The sequence below is a fragment of the Oratosquilla oratoria genome, chromosome 26 (assembly GCF_046742065.1).
Source record: "Oratosquilla oratoria isolate Oo_2021 chromosome 26, ASM4674206v1, whole genome shotgun sequence".
In the NCBI taxonomy this organism is placed as follows: Eukaryota; Metazoa; Arthropoda; class Malacostraca; order Stomatopoda; family Squillidae; genus Oratosquilla; species Oratosquilla oratoria.
In genome coordinates, this window is record NC_134802.1 from 16,774,334 (window position 1) to 16,786,398 (window position 12,065).

General features: G+C 47.9%; 3 protein-coding genes across 3 annotated transcripts in view; 2 read left to right on the forward strand and 1 right to left on the reverse strand.

The window, feature by feature from the left end:
• The first annotated feature begins 2,311 nt into the window (after window positions 1-2,311).
• LOC143039291 (uncharacterized) lies at window positions 2,312-3,238 on the forward strand. Its single transcript, XM_076209165.1, has one exon. It carries the CDS (start codon window positions 2,312-2,314, stop codon window positions 3,236-3,238), a length of 927 nt encoding a protein of 308 aa, XP_076065280.1.
• Window positions 3,239-3,284: 46 nt separating this feature from the next.
• On the forward strand, window positions 3,285-3,821 carry LOC143039293 (uncharacterized). Its single transcript, XM_076209166.1, has one exon. It carries the CDS (start codon window positions 3,285-3,287, stop codon window positions 3,819-3,821), a length of 537 nt encoding a protein of 178 aa, XP_076065281.1.
• Window positions 3,822-7,195: 3,374 nt separating this feature from the next.
• LOC143039401 (transforming growth factor-beta-induced protein ig-h3-like) overlaps window positions 7,196-12,065 on the reverse strand; it is an 8,002-nt gene continuing 3,132 nt past the window's right edge. Inside the window, exons 2-7 of the mRNA XM_076209377.1 lie at window positions 12,013-12,065; window positions 11,041-11,137; window positions 8,834-9,048; window positions 8,482-8,677; window positions 8,152-8,333; window positions 7,196-7,939 (exon numbers count right to left, since the gene is read on the reverse strand). The exon at window positions 12,013-12,065 is cut by the window's right edge and continues 136 nt beyond it. Coding sequence (XP_076065492.1) covers window positions 7,817-7,939; window positions 8,152-8,333; window positions 8,482-8,677; window positions 8,834-9,048; window positions 11,041-11,137; window positions 12,013-12,065 — 866 coding nt within the window. The 3' untranslated portion in view covers window positions 7,196-7,816. The remainder of the gene's footprint in view (window positions 7,940-8,151; window positions 8,334-8,481; window positions 8,678-8,833; window positions 9,049-11,040; window positions 11,138-12,012) is intronic.

Consider the following 12,065-nt stretch of genomic DNA (forward strand, 5'->3'; position numbering starts at 1 on the left):
CGGACACACGGAACGAACTTCCCCCTCCGAACAAATAGCAGGGGCACCCCAAATCACCCCTGCCACTGGGACCGAGGGCTGAAAGAAGATTAAAGCAAAGAAAAGGAAATCCAAATCCGCCAAGCCCGAAGATAGGGGGACAGGGTCACCTAGCATTCCCCCCATCACGGACGAGGACGACAGCACCCCCATGGAAGAAAACGACAGCGCGATCTCATCCGAGTTCGCTTCACCAACCCACCAACACCCCCCTCACCACCCCAAATGCGACATCCGCAGCCAGCACCATCACAAAACTGAAGGCCACTGTCGAGTCCCTGCAAAGGGACCTAGCCCGCTCCAGCCCCCAAGCAGCCAAACTCCTAGATAGGATCTTCGTGATCCTCAGCTAAATTATCGAAATCACCAAAAATGGCTGTGCTTAAAGCTTACAGTGGAATTGCAGGGCGATCAACACCGCCCGGGACCTCCTAGTGCAGCACCAGGCGGAGAGCTCCTATCAGGTACTAGCACTACAATCTCTCCACACCCAACCCTACAAATTACCAATCCTGCCAGGGTTTCACTTCCCTCCTTTCTCCGTGACAGACGATACCGGCAAGGTGCGCACCACCACATACGTCTCCAAAGGACTGGCTGCCCGCCCCGGGTCGTTCCCCACCCCCCCTGGAAGAGGGACATGGGTGAGTAACCTCCGTCACCTTACAAGGCGACCGATCGATACACATCCTTAACTACTACAATCCAGTTATGACGTGCCATTTCGAGTGGCTGGGTGCCCTCCCTGATGAATGGATTGTGGTGGGCGACTTTAATCGGCGGGACGCCCTCTGGGAAGACGGATATCCCCACTCCTCCCCGGAAATAACCTCCCAACTGGACGCAGCCGACGTTGTCCTCCTCAATGATGGAGGACACACTAGGCTGCCTGACAACCCGAATTATAGCACCTCCGCCATAGATCTCTCCCTCGTGTCCCCCAACATCGCGGGAATCACCGAATGAGCGGTCCTGGACGACCCATTATCCTCCGACCACCTCCCCATCACTATCACCGTATCCCTCACCCCCACAATCTCCCCTCCACCTTCCCATGAAAAATTAAACCTGGAGAAAGCGGACTGGATTGCCTACCAAGCCCGTCTAGTCGACGCCCATTTCACACCCGACCTCACCTGCCCGGTAGAGGAATTAAACTCCATCTTCACCGACACTGTGCTCTCGGCGGCCCGGCTGGCTATTCCTGTGACTGCCACCAGCCAGGGAAGGCGTGGCCATCCCTGGTGGACGGACGACTGCAAGGAAGCTGTCGAACGAAAGAAACTGGCCTACCAACGGTACATGAGGGAAGGCTCGGAGGCTGCCTATACTGCGATGAAGCAGACCAAAGCTACGTGTAAGAAGACCATAGCCAAGTGTAAATTGAATTATTGGAAGAACACCAAGGAGGATACACTAGATCTCACGGAAGCGTGGAAGAGGTTCAAAGTGATAAAGAACCAATACAACCCCCCCGACGGTGACCTCAGGGCCCCCGACGGAAGGGTGCTGCACACGGCCAAGGATAAGGCGGCAAGCTTCCTGAATCACTTTGCAAGCGCGAGCTCCTCAACCAGCCTTCCCGCTGAAAAGCGAAATTTCCGGGCGGCCCAAGAAGACCAAATGGACCTCTCTCGCCCCCAAAGGGGAGGACACAGACCTCACTCTCTTCGAGCTGAGGTGGGCCCTTAGGGTCACAAAAGCCACCAAGAAGTCCCCAGGGGTGGACCAAATCACGTACCCTCTACTGCGGCACCTTCCCCCTCCTACCAACGAGCACTACTGGCGATCTACAACAAATGTTGGAGGGAAGGGGTGGTGCCAACGGCATGGAAACATGTAATCGTGGTCCCCATCCCCAAGGCGGGCAAGAAGAGGAACCTAGTGGAAAACTACAGGCCCGTGGCCCTTACCTCCCACGTAGGAAAGGTCTACGAGAGGATTGTCATAAACCGCTTCAGCCACCATGTGAAAGCAAACGGCCTCCTCCCGAAGCTTCAAGCTGATTTTAGGAAGGGGAGAAGTCTCACCGATTACGTCGTGAAACTCTCCGAGCACACTCCGGCGACCCCAAAGGTAAAGAAGAGTCCTTCACACGTGCTTCCTGGACATTTCAAAGGCCTTCGATACCGTTTGGCACGCCAAACTCCTCTGGCAACTGAAATCCATCGGGATCTCCCCAGCAATATTTGGTTTTACGAAGACATTCCTCTCTGACTGAACCATAGCAGTTCGGTGGAGATGGACGCCTAGCCCACAAGCCAAAATCGACATGGGGGTCCCCCAAGGCTCCGTCGTTGCCCCCCTCCTCTTTACTTTGCTACTAGCGGGAGTGGGGAAGGGGGTACGAAGCGACACAGTCGTCACAGCCTACGTTGACGACATAGCCCTCTGGTGGAAGTCGAGGCACCGACGGCCACAGCAGAGTTCGGCGAACCACCAGGCGGAAGTAAGGACATTCCAAAAACAGGTGGACGTAGTCGTGAACCACCTCTCAAATCTTGGCTTCACTCTCTCTGCGACCAAGACGATATACATGCCTGTCCACGGCATAGGCCTAAACCGAAGACAGCACCCGGAGTGGAACCAAGTCACGGTCTGCGGCATGGCTGTGAAACCCGCAGCCTCCGTCCGCTACCTCGGGGTTATCTTCCAGTGCGACGGACGGTGGAACAAACACCTGCAACAAGTCTGCCTCAGTGCCCGACGGGCCCTCAATCTCATCAGGGCCATCCGTCGGGAGAAATGGGGCCAATGCTGGGAAACTCTGATTCCTATCATACAAAACCTGGTGCACTCCCGCCTCCTCTTCGACGCCCCTGCCCTCCACGACCTCCACAAGACGGCTGTGGGAAAAATGGCACGGGTGGAGTGCCACGCGCTCCGCCTGGGGCTAGGCCTATCACAGGGTGTACCTCAAGCCCAAGTGTACAATGAAGCCGGCCTCCTACCACTGTGGCACCGCCTAAAGAGGGACGCATGTACATATCTCTTAAGCTCCGCGAGCGTACCAAACTCCACCGACGAGGAGATGTATGAGACCTGGAACTCAGCCTCTACCCCCCCCGCACCCATCCATGGCCTTTCCGTCTCAGTGAGGGAACTCAGCAAAGACGGCCAAAATACAACCTGGCGAGCGCCGACGAATAGCCCAATGCCATGTAGACCCTTTCCCCCCGTGGGCCCTTATTCCTGCTGAGGTGGAGCTAGACCTCCCAGGATTTAGCTGCCGAGACGACCCCCACATGCTAGCAGCATGCGCAAGGGAGATGATTACTCTGAAGTACCCCGATGATTTTCTGGCATACACGGACGGATCGGTGCTAAGCGACGGCCGCACAGGAGCAGGCATCTACCTGCAGGACACTAAGGAAACCTTCTCTTTGAAGCTCTCCCACCCCAACACCACCACCATCCTCACGGCCGAGCTCATTGCCATCCGTGAGGCAATACGAAAAATTATCGCCCTACCTCACCCGCCTACGCAAGCAACGGTGTTCTCGGATTCAAAATCCAGTCTGGCAGCCATCCAAAATGGAAGCTGCACGTCACGGCCCGACATCCTTAAAGACGTCCTGAGCCTCTTAACCGAGGCCGACAGGCTGGGCGTCCTCCTCCTATTCCAATGGATCCCCTCGCATGTGGGACTCCACGTAAATGAGATGGCAGACAATGCTGCCAAGCTAGGTGCTTCATCACCTGAAGACGGCGTCATCCCACTCCAGCCCTCAGAAAATGACATCTTCCGGAAGATTGACTTTGCTGCCTGGGACCTTTGGTAGCTGGAATACCACTCTACCGCTGCTGCCCAAGGATGGCCCCTCAAAACCTGCCTCGGACCGACCCCGTTCACCTTCTCCTCCCTGCCTCCGCACATTGTAGCAACAAATAGCAGGATACGGGTAAATCACTGGCGCACCCAATATATTGCTTCACGTTGTATAGACACGGTAAAGGAAACATGGACTGGAGGTGAAGCTTTATTCCTGACATTTCGTCTAACGACTTTCTCAAAGTCGTTAGACGAAACGTCAGGAATAAAGCTTCACCTCCAGTCCATGTTTCCTTTACCGTGTCTATACAACTTGTTCACATGGATTTTCATACTGCTTCACGTTGCACCTGTGGCGCGGAAATCTCCTTACAGCACTGCCTCCTCTCGTGCCCCGTGATGGAAGCCCACTTCCGGCCACTACGCACAACCCTCGGCAACCACACCACGGCTCTCGACCGCCTCAGGGTAGACGACTCACCCAATGCTGACCTCCTTGTCCTCGCGGCCAAAATCGCCTACTCCTCCCCAGTTGGAGGACTGATATAAGCACCCGGCTGCACCCACACAAGCATCTGCGTAAATACAACGTGGGTATACACCCACACACGTGAGTGTTACACGCAAATTGCACTCCCCGATGACAACACGCATTTTCATCAAGCCACTCAAAAACTAAAAGCCAGTCCCTAAATCGGCTAGCTCCGCTGGGACTAAATGCAAAACACATACATACATACGTACATACATATGTACACACACACACACACACACACACACACACACACACACACACACACACACACACACACACACACACACACACACACACACACACACACACACACACACACACACACACACACACACACACACACACACATATATATATAATATATATATATATACATATATATATAATATATATATACATATATATATATATATATATATATATGTGTGTGTGTGTGTGTGTGTGTGTGTGTGTGTGTGTGTGTGTGTGTGTGTGTGTGTGTGTATTTACCTAGTTGTATTTACCTAGTTGTATTTTACGGGAAGGGGAGCTATGCTCGTGGAGTCCCGTCTTCATTTCTCATTTTATCTAAAAAAAATTTAAATTACGTGTGTGTGTGTGTATGTGTTTGTGTATTTCACTATGGTCTTTCACCATGGTCTTTGGATCACGTGTTGGACTCGTGATCTACAGCTACAACTCTCCCAAAGAGAGCTCAGAGCTCATATATGACCTATCTATGGGTAATACTTTGATCTTATATGCACACACACACACAACCCCCAGCCCACGAGAGTTGGAGTAACGACTCGCAGCGCAGCGATACTGAAATTATCTCAGTCCTGGTCGGGATTCAAACTCGGATCGCTGTAGACGCGGTTGCGAACGCTACCATCATGCCGTCGAGTTCTAATTTTTTTTTTCTACCATAGTGTTGGATCACATGTTGGATTCGTGCTCGACAGCTACTACCCTCCCTCAGAGCTCATGAATGACCGATCTATGGGTAGTGCTGTAACCTCACACACACACACACACACACACACACACACACACACACACACACACACACACACACACACACACACACACACACACACACACACACACAACTCCCCGCCCTACGATTTGGGGTAACGACTCGCAGCGCAGCGATACTGGAATTATTTCAGCCCTGGGCGGAATTCGAACTAGGACCACCGTATTAGCAGTTGGGAACGCTACCACTGCGGCGGCGGATAGTATCGTGTGAGTTTGCATTTATGTGTGTGTATTTCTTCAGCAATAACCAGCGATTCTGGCAATGAGGACAATCTCGCGTCAAGGAGCTGGAGTTGAAGAGGAAGTAAAGGAGGGTTTTAAAGCCAAGCCCTTACACTAGTGACTGCATAAATATACTGGCAGTACCCCATATGGGGTGTATATGTGTTCGTATATTCAAATATGTATGTATGTATGTATACTCGTATATGCGTAAATGTATTTGTATACATGTTTATTTGTAAACATATGTACATAATTATATGTGGGATTAGACATGCATATATATGTGCATGGGTACTGTTCCTGACTAGAGGGTATAACGAGAGAGACTCTTTATCTCAATATCAGGCTGTCACTCTTGTAATAAAATCTAACCTTCTTGCATATTTTTGTATGTTTTTTTTTTTTTTAATCTCTCTCGGCATGTCTTTCTCATGAATTTTATGTGCATTGGAACCAGCTTTTATTTAATGTGAGTTTGGTCATAGAACTGTTTTCATTCATTATATTCAGTTAGATGTGCATCTAACGAAACATATCGCTGTAGTTGGTGTTTATGTAAACACCCACTAAGTCAATAAAAAAAATTCAAGGAATTCCTCTGCCGCATCTGTAGATATTTGTTTAACCCGCTGAAAAGTGAGTTTTTTCTTAAGTGCATAAAATCGCCAGCGAACGAATTATGAAGTTAAAGTTTTGCCTACCGAGGAGAGAAGGAGCCTCCAACTGAATGAAGCTGTTTGACACTAGGCAAGAGCAACCATCCTCACCCCCCCCAATCTCCTTCATTCACCCGTGGGTGTCCACTCATTTCGGAAATGCTGATCTAAGATATGAGATGTAGTCTGGTTGGCTCAGAGCTATCACCAGCCCTTGAGGCGGGTGAGGGTGGTGGTGGGGGAGGGGCGATTTTTTTTTTTTTTTTTTTTTTTTTTTTTATTGGAGGTCCTTCCAAGCAGAATGCAGTTTCTGCTGCAGCCTACTATTGCTCAATCCCGGTGTAAACTAGACATTGGTAAATCGATAAGCGAGCGACCAAGTGCGACAACGCTCGACCTCAGCATGGTACACGTGAGGCGGTCTCGAAAACTTAGAGGTATCGAAGTTTTCCTCAGCTGAATAAAATCGTCAGTCATGAGCCCGAATAGAATTCTAGGGTGCGACAAGACTCTTCACTGGGAAGCACTGGCCTTTCCTGTTCTCGCTCTCCTTTGCTTTCAAGAAAGGTAGAGGTTCTCTCGTGGCCCACACCTGTCCGCTGTCAGGGATAGGCAATAGTATCAATCCTGCCAAAGGCGCTGTATGACTGTTTAAACCTCTCCGTACCGGGTGGGACTTCTTTTTGCTTTGGTTAAAAAAACCCGCCCCAATCTCAAGTACTTTACCCCTTGGCACTAACCTCGGTAGGGTAGGGTAGCCTGTCTCGTCAAGTTTTTGTACCGAGTGGCATTTGCTTTGTCATTCTGGACCCTGGCGGCATCCTATTTCATTCCTCCCCCTACTCCATCAGAGGCGAAGGGGTTCAGATGATGTGCAGCGCGATGATGGTAATCAATAAAGAGCAACTGTCGTTCACAGGAGACATTCAACAAGGGAAAGAACACACATTTTGAAAAAATATATTTAATTGTTGCAGGTTTTTATGTTGAAGTTAAGTCACTGTTTTGATTACTTTTACACGCATATACACAGTCAAATATGCTTACAATCATACACGTCATCATGTACACATATACATACATAAAGTCCTATACATAAATATCATGCGATTTTCACTCAACCCCTCCAACCTGTCAAGGTGTCTTGGGACTTTTTTTGGCAGGCGTCATCACCGATTTTAGTCGGCTACGGGGTGGTCCCCTATGTCCCATACATACGTGTATGTATATATATATATATATATATATATATATATATATATATATATATATATATATATATATATATACTGAAGGGGCTATGATATATAATGACTATATTGTTTACATAATCATGACTTTCAGAACAAGTCACGAATGTACGTACGACTATGTTAATGAAATGAAATGGCTGACGAAAATGACGGGAATTAAATTCTCCAGGACGATATATTTACATAAATACTATGGCTACATATGCATATCCATAGATGAAATGTCGAAAGATGCCTATATACAAAGTATGTACATTTGTTGTACCACTATTAAAGCCTTATCGAATAATACTCTAAGTACTGATTAGTCTCAGCCTCAAAGAACGTCGTCTATAACGTGGATGACCCCGTTGGTAGCCATCAGGTCAGCCTCGATGATGCTGGCGTCTCCCGAAGGTGAGGCGACTCTGTTCCCGTGGCTTCCCGCGAACGTGTGGAGCTGTAGGAAGAGCAGAGAAAGAGAACGATTAAGTCTTTCGTATTTACATACATATACACACACAATATATATATATATATATATATATATATATATATATATATATATATATATATATATATATATATATATATATATATATATATATATATTCAATTTTAGTAGATCGACGGTGGCAAGTGTGAACTGGTGTTGATGAAGGCAGAACTCACCATAGCCTTGTTGAGTGCGCTGACGGTGCGGGGAATGTCAGACGAGTAGAAGATTTCGGGGACGACGTGTCCCTTGAGAATACGGGCGAGGCTTCGGGTGTGGTGCAGAAGTTTCTTGATGTGTCCAGCTGCGAACTTGGTGAAGGCTTTGTTGGTTGGCACGAAGACGGTGAGTGGACCCTCTGGGGGATAAACGGGAAGGAATACGTCAACCTATGGCGCGAATAGATGATTATAGTTCATAGCGTATATACACATCTCGAGACAACCCAGACATCCGGCGAACCCGACCCCCCTCCCCCACATTTCTGGCTCATGTTACGTGCTTACCTTGCTTGATCACGTCCGCGAGATCCGTGACCTGAACAACCGTCAGGAACGTGGAGAATCGCTGTTCGGGATCCTGGGACAGAACTGTGATGATGTCTCCGGACGGAACCAGGAGAACCTTATCTACAGCATGAAGGAGTCCATTACTAGCCTCGATGTCTTCCTGCACGATATTGGCTCCATTGACGACGGGCAGCTATTGAAGAAAAAAGGGGTAAGGAATTAATTATTAATGGGGGGATGGAAATAGAAATAACATACTTTCGACGTGTTCAAATAAAAAAAGGTATACTTCTTTCTTGACAGAGTAAATCTAAGAGCACCCGCATACATGACTGTTGCACTCTCGTACCTTTTCACCCGAGAGCTTGTGAATGCTGAGTTGGCCGCCCTGGAGAGTCTGGAGTCCATTGTCCCTGCCGAGGTCGAGGGTGTAGATGCGACCGGCAATCAGGTGATTGAAGAGGACGTTTCTGAGGCGAGTCGAGTCCGCCGTTAGGGCCTCCATCTCGTTAGATTCGAGGTTGGCGAAGGCATCATTGGTAGGGGCGAAGACCGTGAAAGGACCTGGAGAAGAAAGGAAGGAGAAGGCGTCTTAGATCCCACGCTCTACGCTTCTTTCTTGTAATGAGATAACAAGGCACAGAACTATAAATACCGTATATATATATACATATGCAAAAATAATCACAATAACGCGTGACGAAAAAATATTGCAGAAACCACAGGGAAATTAAAGTCGGAATACTCTGAGGATGTCGTAATAGACGAAAACGTTCAGTATTCCGACTTTAATTTCCCTGTGGTTTCTGCAATATATATATATATATATATATATATATATATATATATATACATATATATATATATGTATAAAAATATATATAAACAAATATATATAAACACACACACATATATACACATACACACACACATATTTATATATATATATATATATACATATATACATATATATATACATATTTACATATATATATATATATATATATATACTTATATATATACATATATATATACTTATATATATATATATATATATATATATATATATATATACACATATATCATGCCATTATGCTAAAAAAGTCAAAATTCTCAAGATTCCCACACATCTCTAAATAAATTGAAGATGTAAAAGCAGTGCACGTGTATGTGTGTGTGTGCTCATTAGTTTAAGAAAGTCTGTTGTTGTTACTGTTATGGTTTCTTTTCTGTGCTCCATCACGAGTCTCCTTCCCTCACTAAGTAAATAAAAAATCCCTTAATCCTTGAATCGATTCACATGTAACAAAACTTCACCCGACTAATAGCAGTCATCTCTGGACCTCTCTTCCGCTGACTAAAATTGTTAGGCAGGCGTTGCTCTCTATAATAAACCCACAACATTCTAGTTTACAGGTTCTGTTGGGGCAGAATCCACGGGCTTGCATCCAGAGGCAGGAATACCATGCCGAAGAACGAGGGGTCTCGCTCGAGCAAGACATTTTCAGTGGAATGCAGTTCCCTGACGAATAATATCACCAGCTGCTTGTCATAACCCAATGTAAGTAACAGTGTGCTTCGCTGTGCTGAACGATTTCATGGCGAGTGAGCATCTTCTGGGTCTCGAACCCCACCGGGTCTCAGCCAGAGTGCGAGTTTTGGTTATTAGGAATTTAGACTCGTTCTCAGGTTCACCACCATAATGAAACCGGGAATAGAGCTCGGACCTTGTCGATGCCGGCGGCTCACTCATGCGACCGCGCACCTTGGGGAATTGATAATTCAGTTTTCAACCCCGGCGTCCTCGGTCTGAACGAAATCACCCGGTCATAGTCAGCATAAAATATTTAAGCCCCTTTTCAGTTCTGTGTGCTGAGGGTCGTTTATTTTGCTTTGAACTTGCTGAAACGCTGGACGGACGTATATCACCAACCTTTCAGTATCCACCTACTCGTGGGGGCGAGTTACGCAGGATTTGTACACTTAATTTATTAGGTAGTTTACTCTGAAGTAGATGGGTTAGCACCACCATGCCTTGAAAGAATCAGATGTTTTAAATGTGCGTGTGTGATTCATTATGGTCTTGGATCACGTGTTGGACTCGTGATCGACAGCTACCCTCTCGGAAGAGAGCTCAGAGCTCATATAGAACCGATCTATGGGTAATGCTGTGACCTTACATGCACGCACACCCTCAACTCCCCGCCCACGAGAGTTGGGGTAACGACTCGCAGTGCAGCAATACTGAAATTATTTCAGCCCTGGGAGGGATTTGCACTTGAACCGCTGTAGCAGCAGTTGCGAACGCTACCACTGCGCCGCTGAGTCGTGTGTGTGTAAACGTGTGACTCACCATGGGTTTACATCACGTGTTGGACTCGTGATCGACAGCTATTTCCCTCCCGAAAGAGAGCTCAGAGCTCGTGTGTGTGTGTGTGTGTGTGTGTGTGTGTGTGTGTGTGTGTGTGTGTGTGTGTGTGTGTGTGTGTGTGTGTGTGTGTGTGTGTGTGTGTGTGTGTTTGTGTGTGTGTACGCCCGCGCGCGCAGTTAACTCACCAGTAATGCCGAAGAGGTCGGAGAGCTTGGCCTTGTCTACGAGCTCGGCGAAGGTGGTGAGGCCGTTGTCGCGTGCCGTCTGGGCCAGGCTCTGCAGCTGTAGGTGGGCGGGAGAAGGTGCAACGTTAGCGATACAGTTAAAAGAAACCCACAGCAGCTGCTGCAGGAAAGCACAAGTGCCTTGGCGAGCAATGCACATTTGTATGACACAAGAAAGTGGGCGGCAAAATGTCACAGCTCAGCCGTTTACTTCAGTAAATAACACGTACTACGGTGGGACCGGTTCAGGAAAGAGCCCTCCCTTCCACTAACCGAGAGTCGTTTTGGTTGCGGACAATCACGGTCTAGAAGTATATTGAGCACTAGTGCTAAGTCATCCCCATGTCAACTCAAAACCTAAATATAATGGGAGTACGTAGCGTCTAGTGCTAATTATAAGCCTGCGCAGCGTCGGTATTTGGCAGACTTTGGGCCATGAGGAGGCCTTAACCCTTACTGAGCAGACGCAGCGAATTTACTAATATAATCTTAAATATCATGCTGTCCGATAAAGATCGAGAGGGACAGATCCTCGTCAAGGCTATTCACGACCTCTCATTGTTCTGCCTGCCGCCAGATTTCATTCATCCGCGAGAAACCCCATCCGCAGTGGAAGGGTAAGTCTCATCCTTCCGTACACCATGTCAGTGATCTTGCCAAAACGACGCAATATACCACGGTTCATGTTCCGTGCTGCCGCGACTAAATGCCGAAGCGTGCCCTGGTTGGTCCTTCACTTTTCCTTGTCCACTTTTCAAGTTTCCACCATAATCGAAAGATCCCATTGCGCGACATGCAAAGAATCTAAACTGAAACGCGATCGCACCAGAACCGTTCATTGAAGCTGAGCAACAAAGTAAACACACGGGCCGGACGTTCCCAGAATCACACTTCCTGCTCACTCAAGACGACTGCCAAAGCGAAGCCACAAACCTTTGCCGAAGCCGCACTGCTGCTCAAGGCAAGAGCGAGGAGGAGGAGGTGGA

Coding starts and splice junctions, on each gene's coding strand:
- LOC143039291 (XM_076209165.1), top strand. CDS start 2,312: ATGGGGGTCCCCCAAGGCTCCGTCGTTGCCCCCCTCCTCTTTACTTTG.
- LOC143039293 (XM_076209166.1), top strand. CDS start 3,285: ATGCTAGCAGCATGCGCAAGGGAGATGATTACTCTGAAGTACCCCGAT.